The sequence below is a fragment of the Vitis riparia genome, chromosome 1 (assembly GCF_004353265.1).
Source record: "Vitis riparia cultivar Riparia Gloire de Montpellier isolate 1030 chromosome 1, EGFV_Vit.rip_1.0, whole genome shotgun sequence".
In the NCBI taxonomy this organism is placed as follows: Eukaryota; Viridiplantae; Streptophyta; class Magnoliopsida; order Vitales; family Vitaceae; genus Vitis; species Vitis riparia.
In genome coordinates this window covers 712,228-730,957 of record NC_048431.1, presented here as the reverse complement: position 1 = coordinate 730,957, position 18,730 = coordinate 712,228, and the positions used below count along the sequence as shown (strand labels likewise).

Sequence of the window (18,730 nt, the reverse complement as noted above, 5' to 3'; positions counted from 1 at the left end):
AGTCTGCCATACGCTAGACAATCTCTCCTCCATCTACCTTAAAAAAAAAACATATTTCTGGTTAAAATAATAAAAAAATAGTTTTCAGTGTGTTTCTCGAAAAAGCAGATGCTCCCATATCTAGGAACCACGAGACGATAGGATATCAACGAGATGAGACGGGAGTGGGCCCCCAAGAGGGGTAGTTTAGTCAGACTGCATTTGTGGTGGTGTTTCCGTAATTTTGGGGAAATAAAGGGGCTTTGGATGTCATGGAAGCCCGAGATTCGTGGACGCAGATCCACATCGGGATTTGAGGAATTCGCGCCGCAGTGGTTCGAATTGTACGGACAATCTGAGTTGCCCTTGCTTGAGAGAGCGAGAATTGACGGAACTACCCTAGTGAGAACTTTGGTATTCCTCCGACTCGTGGACCTGAAGAAAATCAAGAACCTCTTTCGTAACTACTTTTAAAAACGGGTTTTTGTTCTCGTCCACTAAACAAGTTTGATAATTTTATTTTTTTTAACACTTTTTTTCTAATTATTTTCAATTATTTTAAAGGGGCTATTTTAAAAAATAATTTTATAAATATAAATATATATATATATATATATATATATATATTACACATAAAATTGTTTTTTTTTATTAAAAAGACAAAAATAAATATAATGACATTCTAGGTTCTCAAATAAACTATTATTGTAATAAAATATTTTTAAAAATGATTTTCGAAAAATATTTCAATAAAAACTAACCTTATCCATTGTTTAATTTTTAAAATAATTGTGTAAAATTAGTTTTGTAACTCCAATAACAAATTAATAAAAAAAATTTATTTTTAAAACAAATTTTGACATGCTTTAAATTAAAAAAAAAATTGAACAATAATTTAAAAGAAAACATAAATGTGTAGTATTCTCTTAGAGAATAAGTCAATAAAACTATTTTTAATCAATTTATAAATGTATAAAAAATTGATGCCTATTTCATACATGACGTGCAATATAGAAATCTTAAATTATTTAAAGTTAAAATGCAAAGGGAGATAAGATCATTATTTGGAATTGGCACATTTTGTATGATGAAAGGTCTCCACTCATGCCCCCTACTCCATGCCCTCCTACCCACAAGTTGACCAAAAATAAAATAAAATCAATCACACCAATAAAAGTAAAAATAAAAATAAAATAAGGTGGTTTGATTTATTTATTTATTTGTGAGGTGTAAAATATGAAATAAAATTTGAATGGGTATTATTGTTTCATAGACCATGGCTTGCCACAAAAGGCCACACTTGATCTAGCCCTAGGTATTTGGGTGTGGTCACATTTTTGGCTTTGGATGAAAATTAATTCCGTTTAATGGAGATGACACTCTCTCTCCTTCAAAATAATTCACATGCAATATCTGGGAGCTAACCCTTTTGAGGCATTCAATGGTGTCTTCCACCTTGTTTTACAATTAATTTTGTGAATGCAACCTCACCTGTGGATTTAAGAAATAGGTGACCCCAATTGTTTTTTAGTTGGTGTTTGAATTTAATTTTGTATATGATCCTTAAATTCAATGTCAATATTGGGTTGGATCTTAAAGACTCTGTTTGGATTGATGGAAAATCTGAGGGAAAATAGAGAGAAAGAAACATGAAGGGCAAAAAAGAAAAAGAAAAGTCAAAATTAGGATAGATTTTTCTTAGATTGTTGTCTAGATTTTTTTTTATGTTTTTCTAGATTAAATTTGAAAATATATAATTTTTAAATAATTTTACTATGTTTATTTTTTAAAAAATTCACAATAAATCAAATAAAAAACTTTGGATTTTTTTTTCCCAATATTTTTTATGATCCACAAAAGTACCATTAGAAAATAAATATTATATTAAAAAAAATGAGTCCATTTGAGAGAACATGTATGCTTTTAAAAAATAAAAATATTTATTGTGCCTTAAAATCACTTTTTATAAAAATAAGTCAAATTTGGAAAAATAAATTATTATTTTATTAATCTTGAAAAATATGATCACTTTAATTATAGGATAACTTTGGATTATATTTTCAAAATGTGATCCAAAAATAGTTATTTCAGCATTTAATTCTTCATCCAAAGTCATAAATTGAGAGCATAATAAAATTGAGAATCGTTTCATTTTATAATATAAAAGTCTTTCATTTTCTTTGACTAAAAACTTTTATTTCTTGAATTCTCTTGGTATTTCTTAAGAGATTTTTTATTTTTTATTTATTAGTATGGTGTTTTGGTAATTTATAACAATTTTAACTCTAAAAATTGCTTCCCCTCAATCTTTTATTTGATTGGATGAGATTGGGTTATCCTGACTTGAGCATCCACCAAACTCTAATATTAACAATTCAAAAAATCTAAAAACAAATATATTCATTAATTTTTTTTTAAAAAAAAGTTTTAATAAATTTATTTTTTTCATTTCCATTCGCAATTTGATGTACTAAATTTTACAATGGCAATGTCATGGACGCATGGTCCCCTCAGGACCCCCACCAAAAGTGGTGTGGCGTCCGTACACACGGGGATGGGAGTAGTAATTTGTTAAGGTGCAAAAGGGGAAAAAATAAAAGTACAAAAAGAATTAAAAGAATTATTAAAGTTATCATCATACCAAATTAATTGTTTACCTGCATTGCAGAGATGAATAGATCCTTTCAACTTTCATGGACGTCATCATGCTAATTAATATTGTTATCTTCTTCTTTTTTAATAAATCTAAGCATATATCTTTACTTAACCATACATTTTGACCCAAATTTTTATGGATTTAAAATATATTTATATGTATTAGATGAAATACTTTTATAAATATCGAAAAATTTTAATTTTCTGAAAATGAAATATTTACTTAATAATTTAGATTATCGGTGAAATCCATAAATTAAAATACTATCAAATTTTGATTTTAAAGAAATCGTGAGTTCAAATCATTGTGTTTCCAGATGTGTAATTAAATTTGATTATAAAAAATATATATAAACCATAGAGCCTCAAATTATTCAAAGATAAACTAAATTATACGCCCTAAAGAATTTATTAAAACCCTCCTTTGGGTATCTTTTCATTTACTCAAAACTAAAGGCCCTTTAAAAAGTGGGACGTATTGATTCAACTTTTTCCCAATAGTACCTAGATAGATTTATAATTGTCAACACCAATGTAAAACCCCACAAAAGAAAAAGTTGAATCATGCCCAAATCTACAAGTGTATGTAGGTTGCCATTTATGTGACATTTATTCTAGGAGGACACTCTCATTATCAACAACCTTATGATAAAAAAGAGGAAATGAAGTTGTTGACGCATAACCCACCAAAATCAAGCCATTAAATGACCTTAATATAATACCATCAAAATCTGTGGGTCACACTCCACCATAAACCGCTCCCATGGAGGGGGGGCCCCCTTTAACTTCTAGTTAGCCAAATCTTCCACTACTTGGAAAGCTTCCCACAATTTCCATGAAAATGACCATATGGGAAGTCTAGGGGGTCCACATAAATGTTAAAGATGAAATATCTAGAATGATTAAACTTACTTGACTCGCAACCTTCTCATTGGCTAGAGTTGTAGCATTTGTGAATAGTAGGTTGATTATGACATGTGACTTTCATTCATACTGCCCCCACCACCCATGAATTAGCATGGTGACTAAACTTCGACGTGTCCTTCCTTTTGTTGTCTAATGGGATCCTCGATAATGACAGTATTTAAATTCTATTTGACAGTAATTCGAAAAGAATTAATGTCTACTTGAAATTTTGTTTGGAGTCCGTTTGATAGTGATTTTATAAAATATTTTTAATATTTAAAAAAATTTATTATTTAAAATATTAGAAATGTTATAAACACTTTTTAATATTTCTAACACTTAAATGATAAAAAGTTTCAAGTATTAGAAATATTAAAAGCATTTTATAGAATCACTATCAAATGGACTCTTAATAAGTGATTTTCCTAAAAATACTTTTAAATAAAATAATTTCATTAAAAATATTTTGAATGAAAATATTGTTAAATGCACTTTAAATATCTAGTTTTTATAAGAAAAAATATTGTAGCATTTTAATAACCACTTTTAAAATTGGATTATTACAAGCATCTCTTCTAATAAAAATGTGTTTGACTATATTTTCATTCGAAGTGTCCAATAAACATTATAAATGATTTTTCAAATTTTTATAAATATTTTCTAAATTTTATCAAACATCGGATTAGTGTTTTCTAAAACTTGTCATAAATATAATTTTTCTTCCAGAACACTTTTTATAGTAGTATTGTTTCGTAAAAACACTATTAACATTCTCTTAGTTAATTTTGGCAGTGATTATTAAATGGGTAAAATCATTTCTGTATATTTGATTGTGTTTCTATTCTTAAAAAAAATTGGGATTTATGAAAATTTTAAAAATTACTTGTATTTTTTTTTTGTTATATGAGATATTATATAACAAATAGATTTATTATCCACAAAAGGAATTTTGAATCACTATAAACAGAGAGAGTTTATCAAAATTTTAAAACTCACTTTTTAAATTTCAAAGAACAAGATGCTAAGACTTCAAAAGGTGCTTCTTCTAGAACTTACTTTCTTATTATCGGACACGTTATCAAAAACATCACTCAAAGTATTTTTCTATTCATATCAAATCTATACTTCTAAATGAGACCCGGTAAGAACACTAAAAGTATTAAATATCATTTTTTTAATTTTAAATAGAACTTAAAATTAAATAGTATTTAACATTGTTAAGTTTAGATTATTTGTTTTTCTAATATTTTATTTTTATTAAGTATTAAAAAGTAAAAAAAAAAATCAATATGTTACTTTTTTTATTTAAAAAAATTAAATATTTTGATTTTTTTTATTCAGTAAAAAATTTATAATAAGTCATAAAAAAAAACTTAAAATCTGAAAGTAAAATTATTTTAAACAAAATTTTAAAAAAACAAACACTCTCTAAGTTGTAAAATTTAAGATTATTTAATTTTTTTTAGATTGTGAAATGTTGAAATATGATCTCTTCGAAGTAACAATATAATAAAAAATTCATTATCATGGAAATTAAAATTTAGGATTTTTCAACCACGTGCTTTAGGACCACCATTCAATTTTTAGAATTTTAATATATGATATGATCCAAATTTGATAAAAGATAATAGTCATTAATGGGAATGGGCCTGTAAATAAATACTCAAATTAATAATATAATCATTTTTTAATAGAGTATTTATGCATTCAATTAAATATATAAATAAATATCTTTGTATATAATATTTTTATTATAAATTATAAAGGATAGACACTTGAAAGTTGTCTTTTCAAAAAACGAGTTTTATAAAATTAGAATCACTTTGAGAATTATTATTATTTTTTAATTATTTTTAAATTTGTAATATTTGATAAATGACATCATGTAATTGGGTATTAATGAAATTGTGTATAAAATTTAATTTTAGTAAAAAAAAAATGGAGAATGGGCAATAGATAAAATCTAAGACAATCAACCCTTTATCAAAGATATGGTGAAATTTCTTTCAATTTAAAGTTGTTATTTTTTAAATAAATTATCTTCATCTAGCATTAAACATTAGGAAGAGGTTATTAAATGTATAAATACATTATTTTAGTGATTTAATTATTTGATCATTTTGCTTGTCGTTAAAATAAGTCCGAGTTATTTATGATATTTCAAGTGTAGAGATAAAATAAAATTATTACGTGGTCCCATGACTCTTATCTAGTGTACTTGTTTATATCCTTGTCGACTGGTGAGGTCCCATTTGTAATATGTAACTTTTTATTTTGAATTTAATTAGAAGTTAAAATTGAAATTAAAATCATAATTTTTAAAGCAAAGTGATAATAAAAAATTATTAAATGTGAAATAGCTTTTTATTTAAGCAAAAATAAAGTTTTTACGAGCATTAAATTATTATTATTTTTTAAATCAGGTCATAAATATATTTTTATTAATATGATATATAAAAACTATTGATAATACCTCTTTGCTTATTATGAAATTTGTTGGTATTTTTTTCTTTTCACAAAAAATGAAAAATATTGATAAAATAACTTATTTAATATTCAAAAGTGTTTGATAAATCAACTTAATTTAACATGACCTGTGATTAATAAAATAATTTAATGGTATAATTTAAAGTTATAAATAACTTTAAGTAATAAGTAAAAATAATTAATTGATTCTTAACTTCACATTTTCATTTTCGTTTGTTCTAATTACTTTTGTGATATCTTTTATTACTCCACAACCTTCATTCTTATTCGACTTCATTTGTCATAGTTATAATTTATAAAGATAAATATATCAATATAATGATTTAAAATAAATTTTAAGTTAATTTTATCAAATAACCTTAATACTTAAAATAAGAATCAAGTAATAAGTTTTAAGTAAAAAATTAAAGTATATTTTAATTTAAAGTCAACTTAAGCAATTAAATAATAAATATTAATTTTTACTAAACACCCTCATAATTTAAAGCAACAAATTGATTCTATAAAAAATGATTAATTAGGATAACTTTTTAATTTACCAAATTTTCATGCCCGCCTTAAATAAATGTGATGGTACATTTTTTTTAAACTAATGGAAAATGTGAGAAAATAAGTGGGAAAATATGAAGAAAGAAGGGATGTTTGATTGCAAAACATAGGGTATTTAGGTGTGGGCATATACATTTAGGTGACTTTTAATGTGGATAAGTGATTTGGTACTTGTCTACTTGTCAAGTTTTATGAAGGGCATCACTCACTTACACACACCACCCAAAAAAAAAAAAAAAAAAATCCAAATATTTTTCTATAATCCCAATCCCAATCTCCCAATCCCAATGTGGTATTATTTTGAACCCACTTAATTTAATAAGAGGATATTCACAAAAGAAGGAGCAATGAATGCAACCATTATCTCTTTTACAACATCTAGAAAGTGACATTTCCCTTTTCCAACATCTCTACATTGTTTTGTTCCATTTTCTACTTTTATTTAAAAGAAAAATAAAAAATTATGCTATGTGCATTCAGTCCTAGATCTGAAGTAATCATTTCCAAACAATAAATAGTGAATGACTTTTTGTGAGGACAAGACCCTACATGAAATTCTTTGTTTCCCTTTTTTTTATTTTTATGATTATTATTATTTTTTATTTTGGGTTTAGAAAATGAAGTGAATCTGATAAATATGGGTTATTTACCTGTTGAAAGCAGGTTAAAAGGGTTGTTAGTAAATCTAATTTTAGATGTGGGTTTGATATATTTTTTATTTTCTATTTTTTAAAATAAAATAATAGTAACTTTTCTTATGAAACTATATTAAAAAAATATTAATTTTCAAAAAATTTGTACTAGTTCAAATTTTAAATTTTTTTAAAACTATTTATTATCTCAAGAATTTATTTATTCATTTTTTTTTATCGATTATTCTACTTTAAAATTTATCTTTCTTATTCAAAAAAAAAAAAAAACAAAATATAAAAAGATATTTAGGGTTTATTTGGGATTGGTTTTTAGAGCAGGTTTTTAATTCTCCAAAACAAATAACACAAAAAATAAGTTTTACAATCAAAAAATATTTTATATTGTTAAAAAAAAATGTTGTTTTCATATAATATATTTTAATTGTTTTATATTGTTTTTCTAAGGATTATTTTAAGAAATAATTATATTAAAATAATTAAAAATAAAAGCTAGATATGAATTTTTTTAATTTTTAAAACATATTTTAAAGTATTAACAACAAATAAATTTTCAAATAGAGTTTTTTTTTTTAAATAAAATAATATTTTTAAAATTTTATTTTTGAAAATAATTACTAAATAGACTCTTGATTAAGTTTTAACCTTTTGATTAATAATAAAAGGAGTAAAAATAAAGTGAATTCTTGTATATAATTAATTCTATATCTAGTAATTATATTTTAAAGACCTTTTATTAACGATAAGAAAATTTTTAATTAAATAAAATATGATTTTTATTTCACTTTTAAGGAAATAAAGTAGGTCTGTTTTTTTTTTTTAAATAATAAATATAGATAAATCAAGTCCAAAAGTATAAAATTCAGATTTGAGATTTATCTCAATAGCCTTAAATATTGTGTTTGGATTTTCACTTCATATTTAATTAAAAACAGTTAATTTTGTCTCATTTTTCATATCTAGCAATTTAAATCATATCATTAAAATTTAATTTGATTTGATATTTTTTTGACAATTAATTCTCAAAAAACACTAAGAACTAAGTTGTTATAACCATAATTCCATCCTCATCTTTAATTATAATTTTCACCTTAGCACAACTTAGATTGCCACATAAGGTTTTAATAGAAAGTCTTCAAATTTGAATATTTACAAATAATGATTCATAATTTCTAATTAAGATTGAGTCATGAATGAATCATAAAAATGGAAATGAAAGGAAAAAAAAGGTAAAATATATTTATCATCCTTAATTTTATTCCTCTTTAAATTTTTAGATTTTTGCATAGTAGTCAAATTTTAATATTTTTTTAAAAATTAATAAAATAAAATACGTTTGATTTATTTAATTGATATTAAGACAAAAGTTGGGAAAAATATTTTAAGAATAATAAAAAGTTGTTAACTTTATTGTAAATAGATCCAAAAGAGAAGGGCATTCACCACCAAACCCTAAACCTAAAGTCTCAGGAAACCTCATCCTTGTCACAGTATGAATGGACCCAATGTTGTCCCCACTTACAACCCAAATAAACACTCCTCAAATGGAAAATTCAATCCAATTATGTCCAAATAAAATAATGTAATTGGACATTAACAACTAGGTTGAGAAGATTGCTGTGTTGTTGAAGAAAAATAAAAAAATAATGATATGATGTAGGTTTTTTTTTTAATATCTGTACCAAAAGCAAGGAAGGTGGAGAGAATCTAGAAATGCCCATTTCTTTTGATTTCCATAAAAATCCAAGAAATGAAGAAATATTATAATAATTATAAATGGGGAAAGGAAACTCACACATATAGAGAGAGAAGTGAAGAAAAAGCAGAGAATAAAAAGAGACCGGATGTTGACAAATTTCATGTCACTGTTCTTAGAAGGTCGTTTGTTTGTGTGAAGATTTCTTATCTGGGATCTCTCTCTATCTTTCTCTCTCTAGAAGCTCTATTGTTTGTATCAGAGGAGAGTGGCCCAGCAGATCGAAATCTGCAAATCTTCTTCTACCTGATGACGATCTAAGCTCCTTCAATGGTGGTACAAGGACACCCACTTGGTTGATGTTGTTGTTTTTGTGATGTAGTGTTGGTAGTTGTTTTGTAATTTTGTTGGGTCAGTGGGAGGGAGAGGGATGTGGCTCTGAATTTCGATGATGGGACATGGGGTTCTGCGGGTTCAATGATTGAATCTGTGGGGATTCTTGAAGGAGAGGTGATAAGAAGATGTGGGTCTGAGGTAAATTTTCTTTTCTTTTCTTTTTTCCCTACTTTTTTGGTGAATTAGATTCGTGGGTGTGATGGGTTTGTGATGGTTCTACGATGATTTTGAGTTTTGTTTCCAAGTTTGTGTTTTTGGGTGTGATTGATTGTTGGGTTTGATGGCTTTGGGTAATTGGGTGTTTGCATTTGTTTTATTATTCTTTTCCCTGGTGATGGGTTTGATGGGTGATTCTAATTTTTAGGTATGGTAGGTTCTGTTGTTGAGATTTGCATTCCTTTTATTCTAGTTTAGATTGTTCTTTCTATGTGGGATCTGTGCTTTAAGCTTTTGTTTCAAATTTAAAATTTTCTTCTTGAGAACTGGAGGAGAAAAAGTAAAAAAGAAAAGAACTTTCCTTTTCTGTTATGGGTTTCTTAGTGTGTTCTGTGTCTGAGGGAGTTTTGTTTAAGATAGGAAGAGTTTGCTTCTTAGTTATTTGAACCAACGGCTCTTTATCAATTTTATGATGATAGATTGGTTGTGTTCTGATCCCAATTTTTATGTATTCTACCAATTGCATCAATTTTAATTCTTAACAAACAATTTCCTGATGTTGAATTCATTCTCTCTTATGATGAAGCAAAGAAACTGGTTAAATGAGTTCATTTCTTTTAGGGTTCATGGAGGCTTTGACAATGCCAATTGATGCTGCTTCGGTCAAATGCATAATATGCATTGTACTCAGCAAACCCAATTGCCTTTTTATTGTTTACTTTGTTGCATACCTGAGAGCTTTTCAGCATGAACCCAGATGGATGAGTGCGCTGTGGCCATGTAAAAGTTATCTGAAATATGGGAAAGGATATACAAGCATTTGTTTGTTTTTATTTTTTATTTTTTCCAATGCTGTGGGTTGCATCATATCTTGACTCTGTGTGCCTTGTATCTTAGTTATTTTAGAAGGCTATCTACTTAACCCTTTAGACTGTTCTGGTCCATATGTGTATATGGAATTGTTCCTTGCGTTGCTGGCAACTTCCCCCCGTCAATTCTAAACGGGGATGTTTGTTTCCTTAGTGGCATTTTATGGTGAGCTTGATTTAGTGGTGAGGATCATTGTTATTCTAGAACTTGAGGATGCTGCTAGCGTTTACTGTTTCTGTTGTTTTGGTAATGTAACTCCTTACTTTGGGTCTGTCAGCATAGTTATTTTAATTGTACATTCCTAGTGTACCAGAAATTTGGCTTTAAGTTTTATATTTAGATTATTTGATTATTTCCATTACAATCTAGGTACTTTTAAAAGATGATAGAGGGGTAATAAGGATACTGATTTCCATATACAATGCAGGTAAGATTTATGTAGGTTTCTCAATATTAAGTCAAGGATCTATGATAAGCATCTATTGATCTTTTAAAATAAAAGACCAGCAAGTACCTACCCTGAAATTACAGAGCCCGATGCAGGTTTCTTACCATCGACTTTCAACTGTTTGAGGGGTTTACAGCACCTCATTATGGAGGAAATGTGTGAGGTTAAACTAAGGTTTAGAGAAGGGAGAAGGGAAGAAATGGATAGTGAATGGGAAGTGAGTGTAGTTTTGTAAAGATATTAACTTTTTTTCTTAAAAAATAGAGTTCAACTTGGGAAAAAAGTGATGGACAGCATAATAAGTGCCATGTGGAGGGGCCATATGTGTGAATTAAGTATGCTTGTGTTTGTAGGAAACTAGACCAAATCCAAGTAAACTTAGCTACCATAGTTGGATTGAATTTTTGGATGGGAAGAATGATAGGAAACAATTTCCTGTTACATCCTTGATTATCTCAATAAATTCAACACATTTTAGTCTCAATAAGTGGACTCACTTTTTTACTAAGTGGACAGATTATAGGTGATTGCTAGAATCACTACAAAACCATTGTTAGCAGTTAAGAATTTTCATTGTCTGGTTCTCAAAAATAAAGTTAGCACTCAGATTTTCAGAATTGGTGTCTGACTGGATGCAGAGTGAGAGGAATTTATTTTGTTTGGATGTGAAAAGTTATACATGTCTGAATATAGTTTTGGGTAAGCTATTGAGTCTCTCTTTGTGTTTTGGTCAATTACAGCATGTTTAGGTGTCCAATGGAAATGGAGTCTTTCTTTTCTTTTTCCAATAATGATTGAAGGCATAGCTTCTTGTACTGGAGTTATTATGAAAACTTAAACCCAAATGTCATTTTAGGACATCTTTTTGTATAGGATTTGCTATGGAAACTTCAAGCCTAATGTGATTTTATGAAATCCTTGATATGATTTTATGCATGCAAGGAACTTGGCTCATCTTGAACATGCACGTGCACAGATGTGCATTCTCTCGTGTGGAATTAGATCACATGCATGTAGAATTAGACTTGTCTTAAATGCAATGAAAACTCAAAACAGGCACTTTCCTGATACTTTGTAAAACATATGCAGTCATTTCAACTTCACAAGTTGTCCAGATCATCAGAAGCTTGCAAGCATGTGCACGCTTGTGTTGTAGCATTAGACTTGTGCTAAATGGTATGAAAAACCAAAACATCTCCACAGGAGGTCCAGATCATTATAAGAGATAAAAAATTGGAAACCTGTAGTATGTTTAATTGTTTATTGTAGAAGTTCATGAAGTAATGAAGTTTGGTTAAGAGTCAGTGCTGGACAAACATTGGAGGAAGGTATGGAAAAAATCTCCTTTTGTTTGTTTTGATGCATTTGGAGAGAGTGTGATTCCTAGAGTTTGAAGGAGGAAGAGCTTCTTGATAAAAAATTGATGGGGATTTTTGTTAAATGAGTGCGAGAATGATATAGAATAGCTTCAGGGTTGGAGAACTGTCCAATGTTTAATCCCATAGATAGTGCACATTGTGCATAGTTGGTTTTTTGTTTTTTTGTTTTTTTGTTGAGTGTCTTCTGTTATTTCTCTCTTGGTGTGTCTGGTATACCCCTTGGATACATAGAGTGAGCCCCTTTTTTAATATCTTTTGCTTGTCTATTAAAAGAAAATTTTCATTATTTTGCAAGTGAAAAATTATGCATATGGCTGAATATAATTTAGGTGAGCAATTGACTCTTGTGTTCTGGCCACCTTTGTCCAGTTCACCTAATGTTTCAGTTACCCATGTTTGGAAGTCCTGTGGAAATGGGATTCTTTCGTTTCTTATTCCATAACAATGGAAAGCATAGTTTTTTCATGGGAGTCATTAGGAAAGTTTGAAGCCAAATGCCATTTTATGAAATCCTTGAAATGATTTTAGGCATGCAAAGTCTGATAAAAAAAAAAAATTTAGGCATGCAAAGGACTTGTTTCATCTTGTGCAACCCTGTATGACTGTGCACTCACATGCAAGTGCATGCTTGTGTAGAATCAGGTTGTGAGCATGTGTAGAATTAGACTCGCCTTAAATGCTATGAAAAATCAAAACACACATTTTTCTGATGCTTTATAAAACATATCAAGTCACTTCATCTCCATTGTTTGTTCAAACCATCAGAATGGCAGTAGAATATGGAAAATCTGTAGGATATTTAATCTAGAACTTCATTGGATATTTAATTAGAAATCGCAGGATAATTAATATAGAAGTCCATAAAGTAATGAATTTGGTGAGACAAATTAAATATGAGGTGGATCATGACACAAACAATATTATTAGCATCTTTATTGATTCTGTTTCACAGTCTTTGTGCTTCTTTGATTTTTCCTCTGCTGTTTTCCTCTCATTTGTGCATCTTTTTAAAAAAACTTTCAAATGACATTTCCAGATGTCTTCTCTCTTCTCAAAAATCCAGTTTTTCAAAGAGGCCCAATAGGATGCTTCATCTTGTTCCCCTATCCCAACAAGAAAAAGGGGAAAATTTATATTGAACAATAGTTTCAAGAGTTAATGTAGTATGTATTCTTGGGCCCCTATGTGAAAATTTCTGGATCCACGCCTGCTAATGGAAAATGAACATGATGATGATTAGAATTCCAAATGGTAAATTTAAAGTCTCTACATTGTGTCAGCTCATCTTTTGGGGGAACAAAATTATGGCTTACTTTGCTTGAGGTTGGTGCTGGTTGCCCTGTGCTCCTTCTCATCAAGATCAGTTGGATCCAGGCATCGCAGCTGTTGATCCATGCCATTTTGTCCAGACCATCGTAATCATGTTTAAAGGTTACACTATTTACTTTTGGTGCCGAATCTAAATGTAGAAACACAGGACGCACTGCTGTAAGCATGAACTGGGGTGATTATTACTATGTGGCATGTGCAATCCTTTATGTTTCGCTTGAGGTGAGAATGAGTGAACCATGCAGTGATGGAGAATTGGTGTCTTCATTAGAAAGTTTAAAATACCATTACTTAGCTCTATCCTGACGAAGCAGGGTTCTGGGTGGGATGAATTAGATATGGAGCTGACCCTGGTATTTTTGCACTACTTACAAAATTGTTAAGCTTAATTTTTGCCGAACAAACCAAAAGAGTTTTCTTTGTCTACATCAAGAAACCTGAAAATGGAACTTGTTGATCGTCTTGTCTGTATTATTTCATGAGTATTATGCTCTCAAATGGATAAACGTAAGCATTTATTGCTTTCAATTATTAATTGATTTATGTTTTATCTTTCACATTTGGTGTTTCTTCATTGATCAGCAGGTATGGGAACAAAGGTGCAGTGTAAAAGCTATTTGCCAGGATATTACTCCATGAGGGATCTTAATGAGGATTCTAACAGTGGTGGCTGGCCCCTTTATTATGGAGATAAAACATTGACAAATGGGCAATATTACAATGGGTTCCTGCCAAGGGCCATTGCAGATGCATATACTGGGTATGATAAGGATGTACTAAAGCAAACAATGCTTGAGCATGAGGCCATATTCAAAGATCAGGTATATTTGTCCTCAAGTTTCTAATGTTGATTGTGAAATCTGATTTTTGTTCATCTTTTTTGATGATATGCAACTTACTGTTTCCATGGACTGGGAACTCATACTCTTTTTACTTATTTTTATGATAAAAGACCTTCATTTGGAATTCAATTCGTGCAGTTGAATTTGTCTGAACCTTTTTCTGTCAATCCAGGTCCATGAGCTCCACCGCCTTTACAGAATACAAAGAAACTTGATGGATGAAATTAAAAGAAAGGAACTGCATAAGCAGAGGGTACCTGTTGAGACATCATTGTCATCAAGCCCCTTATCATCTCAAATGCCATCTGAAGAAGCTCGAAAATGGCATATCCCTGGCTTCCCATTGATAAATTCTGTTTGTGCTAGTCCATCTGTTTCAGGCACTGAGAACAGTCATCACCCTTTGAGTTTTATAAAAGGGAACAGTTCACCAGCTGGTCCTGTTCAATTCCAAAACGGAGGTTGTTCAAAGGATTGTGAGGTGCTGGAGTCCAGGCCCACAAAGCTTAGGAGAAAAATGTTCAATCTTCAACTTCCTGCTGATGAATACATCGATACTGAAGAAGGGGAACAGTTTGGTAACAATAAAGTGCCTGATGATTATCCTCCTAATGAAAATTGTAAGATTGCTCCAGAAAGTGGGATAAAGCTGTTTCTTGGCAGTGATAGGAAGACTTGTCGACAAGAAGATGTTTCGAGATCTAATTTTTGTTTAAGGAGCACAAATGCGTTGGCTGACCTGAATGAGCCTGTTCAGGTTGAAGAAGCAAAAGATCCTGCTTCTGTTGATTTTCTAGGCCGTCCCACCTGCCATGGGGAAACTCGAGATCAGGAACTGTCTGCTAAGCCCAAGTCAGAGTTTCTAGGTTTTCCAAAGGGAAGTTTACAGAACTCCCATCATGGAAGTGACAATGGGACTTTGAACAATCTATATGGGCAGAGTAAAGGAAATGGGAGGGAGTGGTTGCCCTACATGCTGGAAGCAGGTACGGTTTCTTAATTAAGTTGGCTTGATATTCCTTAAGTTTGTTTCCATATAAATTTTGCATTGCCCCACATTTTATTTATTTTTTATTTTTTTATTTTGTTTCAGTCTTTGAAGTTCATATAGTGCATGTTGTTATTTGGTGTCTCTGCAGATGAAGGCATTCTGTGCTTTCATCTGAACTGGTTTTATATGTATCTTTTATATATTAAAGTTACAAACAAATGAAAGAAAAAGGAAGAATTCAAAGAACAAAGATGTGAAGTCTCAAACTGAAGGAAGAGATCTTCACTAACCCCAAAGATGAGACGTGGTTGGGTTTCATGGAAGACATTGGTATTCTGAGGCTGTGACTGAAAGTGCTCGTGTTTTGCACAAACACATTCTTGTTCACCTTTTCACTCCTTTCCAACACAAGCATACACATTGATTTTACGATATTCAACTGGGTAAATAGCCGATCAAAAAAAATAAAAATGAAAATACTGGGTCGATAGGGATTTATGAGCCAACTTGAATCTAGTGAGCCATCTCTTGGAAAGGGACCCTTTTCCTTTCAATTTTAAAGATTAAGAACTAATGTTTGAAGGGATTGTTTCTTTTAGTTCTGATGATTTTATGTGAATGCTATTTCTGTTTACAGGGCACAGTAAAAGTAACCCAAAATCTAATTCACAAGGTCTCCAACCAGAAAAGTTGCCTAGACCTTCCCAGCCAGGACAAGTTATGCTTAACAAGGCCCATGAGCCTCCAGCATTTCTTCTCACTGATCAAAACAAGGGAGATATGTGGAGGGAAAGGACATCGGCTGGTTTAGAAATCTCTGAGAAAAGTCAAGGTCTCTCAAATTATAACCATGCAGAACAGGCTGTCTCTTCTCATTTGCCCAGTCAATGTCAATTTGTCTTTTCCTCTGATTTGGCCAAGTCTTGGTCTCATTCAGTTTCATCGTGGGAAAAGATGAGCAGTGGCCTCAGTCAGAAGTCAATGTCAATTCAAACACAGCCGTTTTTAACTTCACCCACTACCCTGAGTAAGAGTTTGCAGTCATCAGCCCAGAGTCATGGGATTTTTGGACACAAGTGGCATCTTGACAGCAATTCCAGGTCAAACCCTGGTTTTGGAAGTGAAGTAGCTAACCGAAATGGATTTTACCATGGGTCCTCATCTGGGTCCAAGGAACTACCAATTGGTTTTACATCAATTGGCTTTGACTATTTGAACTGCACTAATGGTGATAGTGCAGTCTCTGGACACTTAATTGAAGGTTCTGCAAAGTACTCCAAGGGTTCCAATTGCATGGATGTGAAGTCTGCAAAAGATATGAACTTGAATATGGTGCTTTCAAATAGTTCATCCAATGATGCAGTTCCCCGGCAAGGTCTTGAAATCATAGATGGGGAAAAGAAGCATGAAGACTACATGCCAGCACTGCCTTGGCTCAGAGCTAAAGCTTGTAAGAATGAGGCCTCCTATGTGTGTGGTGGTTCAGACAAGATGGAATCGAGTTTTTTTCAGTCTTCTCTTAGTCTGTTGTGTGACAAAAATAAAGCTGAAAAGGGTCCTAGTCAAAATCTGTCTCAGAATGTTACATCAGCTGCCTATGCCTGTGATGTTGAGGCCAAGGAGATTGAGATAAGTGACTCCCCAAGTAATAGAAAAATTCTTGGCTTTCCTGTTTTTGAGAAGCCTCATGTTTCGAACAATGAGTCTTATTCACTTACCTCCCCCTCTGCATCCCTTCTTTACTCATCTGAAGGTCAGGACATTGAAAATAATTGGAAAAACAGAGCACTTGATATTAACTTGCCTTGTGATCTTGCAGTTCCTGACTTGGGCAAGCAGACTCCTGCAGAAGTTCTGATTATAGAGAAGGGAGCACATTCTAATGTTGCCTGTGTTAGAAGTCACATCGATTTGAATTCTTGTATAACTGAGGATGATGCTTCAATGACTCCTGTTCCAAGCACCAATGTGAAGATTGCTTTGGAGATAGATCTGGAAGCCCCTGTAGTTCCTGAAACCGAGGAAGATGTTCTTTCTGGGTTGGAATCTATAGGAAAGCAGCATGATTCACCTGTACAATCACTGCCACACAAAGATGATGGCCTTCTGGATGAATTTGCCAGAATAGCAGCAGAAGCAATTGTTGCCATCTCATCATCTGGCAACTGCAGTGACCTGGAGAGCCCCACTCACTACCTCTCGGAAGCTCCTTTGAAGGACTCCTCCCTCCACTGGTTTGTGGAGGTAATTTCTTCTTGTGCAGATGATCTTGATAGCAAGTTCGGTTCAGTTTTGAGGGGCAAAGATTATGTAGATAATGAGGAATCCGGTGGAATTGATTATTTTGAGGCAATGACATTGAAATTGATAGAGACCAATGTAGATGAATACTTGCCTGAGCCTGTAGTTCCAGAAAACTCAAAAGTGGAAGAAACTGGAACTGCTTTAGTGCCAAATCGAACCCGAAAGGGGCAAGCTAGGAGAGGGAGGCAGAGGAGGGACTTTCAAAGGGACATCCTTCCTGGCCTTGCTTCTCTTTCAAGACACGAGGTCACAGAAGATCTTCAGACATTTGGGGGGTTGATGAGAGCCACTGGACACCCTTGGCATTCAGGATTGGCTAGAAGAAACGGCACTAGAAATGGGGGCGCAAGGGGCAGGCGGAGGTCAGTGGTCAGCCCCACCACCGACGTGGCCATTACCACAGACGTGGCCATTACCACAGTGTGCAGTCCATTGGTGCAGCAGCTTACTAATATTGAAATGGGACTGGAGGATAGAAGCCTAACAGGGTGGGGGAAGACCACTAGACGGCCTCGTCGTCAAAGATGCCCTACAGGTAACCTTCCACCCCCTTTAACTTAATCATGGGAGGATGAGGCTATGATATATGAATTGAGAATCTTATAGAGGAACTAGGGAAAGTAGGGAGTTGGTTCTATGGCTTTGGGGAGTGCAGTCAGTTGTTGTGAGCCCATGGGGATATTATATTGCCTTTGTACATGCCATCCTAGCCCAAAATTTGGGTTCCCTTGATTTTCTGTCTTTGGCTTACCAACTTTGTATTATTCATAAATAATGTTGCATGATTTCTTTTGGGATATACACAGCATTCCTTCAACCCCACGTACACTGCTACTTAAGGCCCGTTCTTCTGTTCTTTGCGAATTAGGTTTTTCCAATTATATATCTGTTGATTCTTCTGATTGATCCACTTGACAACTGGGCATCTTTCCATCTTTTTTAAGATGGTACTACTGAGATTTGTTCTAAAAGAACTAGTTGAAATGCTTTAAACTTGGCTGTAGTAGGCCTTCAGACCTCAAAATTGCTTGTGACTATTGTTGAGACCATGATATAGAAGCCCTTCAAAGCTTAGGAACTCTTTTTCTTCTAG

General features: G+C 31.7%; 1 protein-coding gene across 4 annotated transcripts; it reads left to right on the top strand.

Moving 5' to 3' along the window:
* The first annotated feature begins 8,945 nt into the window (after positions 1-8,945).
* On the top strand, positions 8,946-18,491 carry LOC117916442. 4 transcript variants are annotated; one of them, XM_034832489.1, is made up of 5 exons: positions 8,946-9,456; positions 13,452-13,602; positions 14,086-14,321; positions 14,515-15,328; positions 15,971-18,491. In XM_034832489.1, the coding sequence occupies exons 2-5, from the start codon at positions 13,593-13,595 to the stop codon at positions 18,196-18,198; spliced, it is 3,288 nt and encodes a 1,095-aa protein (XP_034688380.1). In that variant the 5' UTR covers positions 8,946-9,456; positions 13,452-13,592; the 3' UTR covers positions 18,199-18,491. The 4 variants fall into 4 exon arrangements, with proteins under 4 accessions (XP_034688380.1, XP_034688370.1, XP_034688389.1 ...); XM_034832479.1 differs by lacking the exon at positions 13,452-13,602 and adding an exon at positions 10,714-10,771; XM_034832498.1 differs by lacking the exon at positions 13,452-13,602.
* Positions 18,492-18,730: the final 239 nt, after the last annotated feature.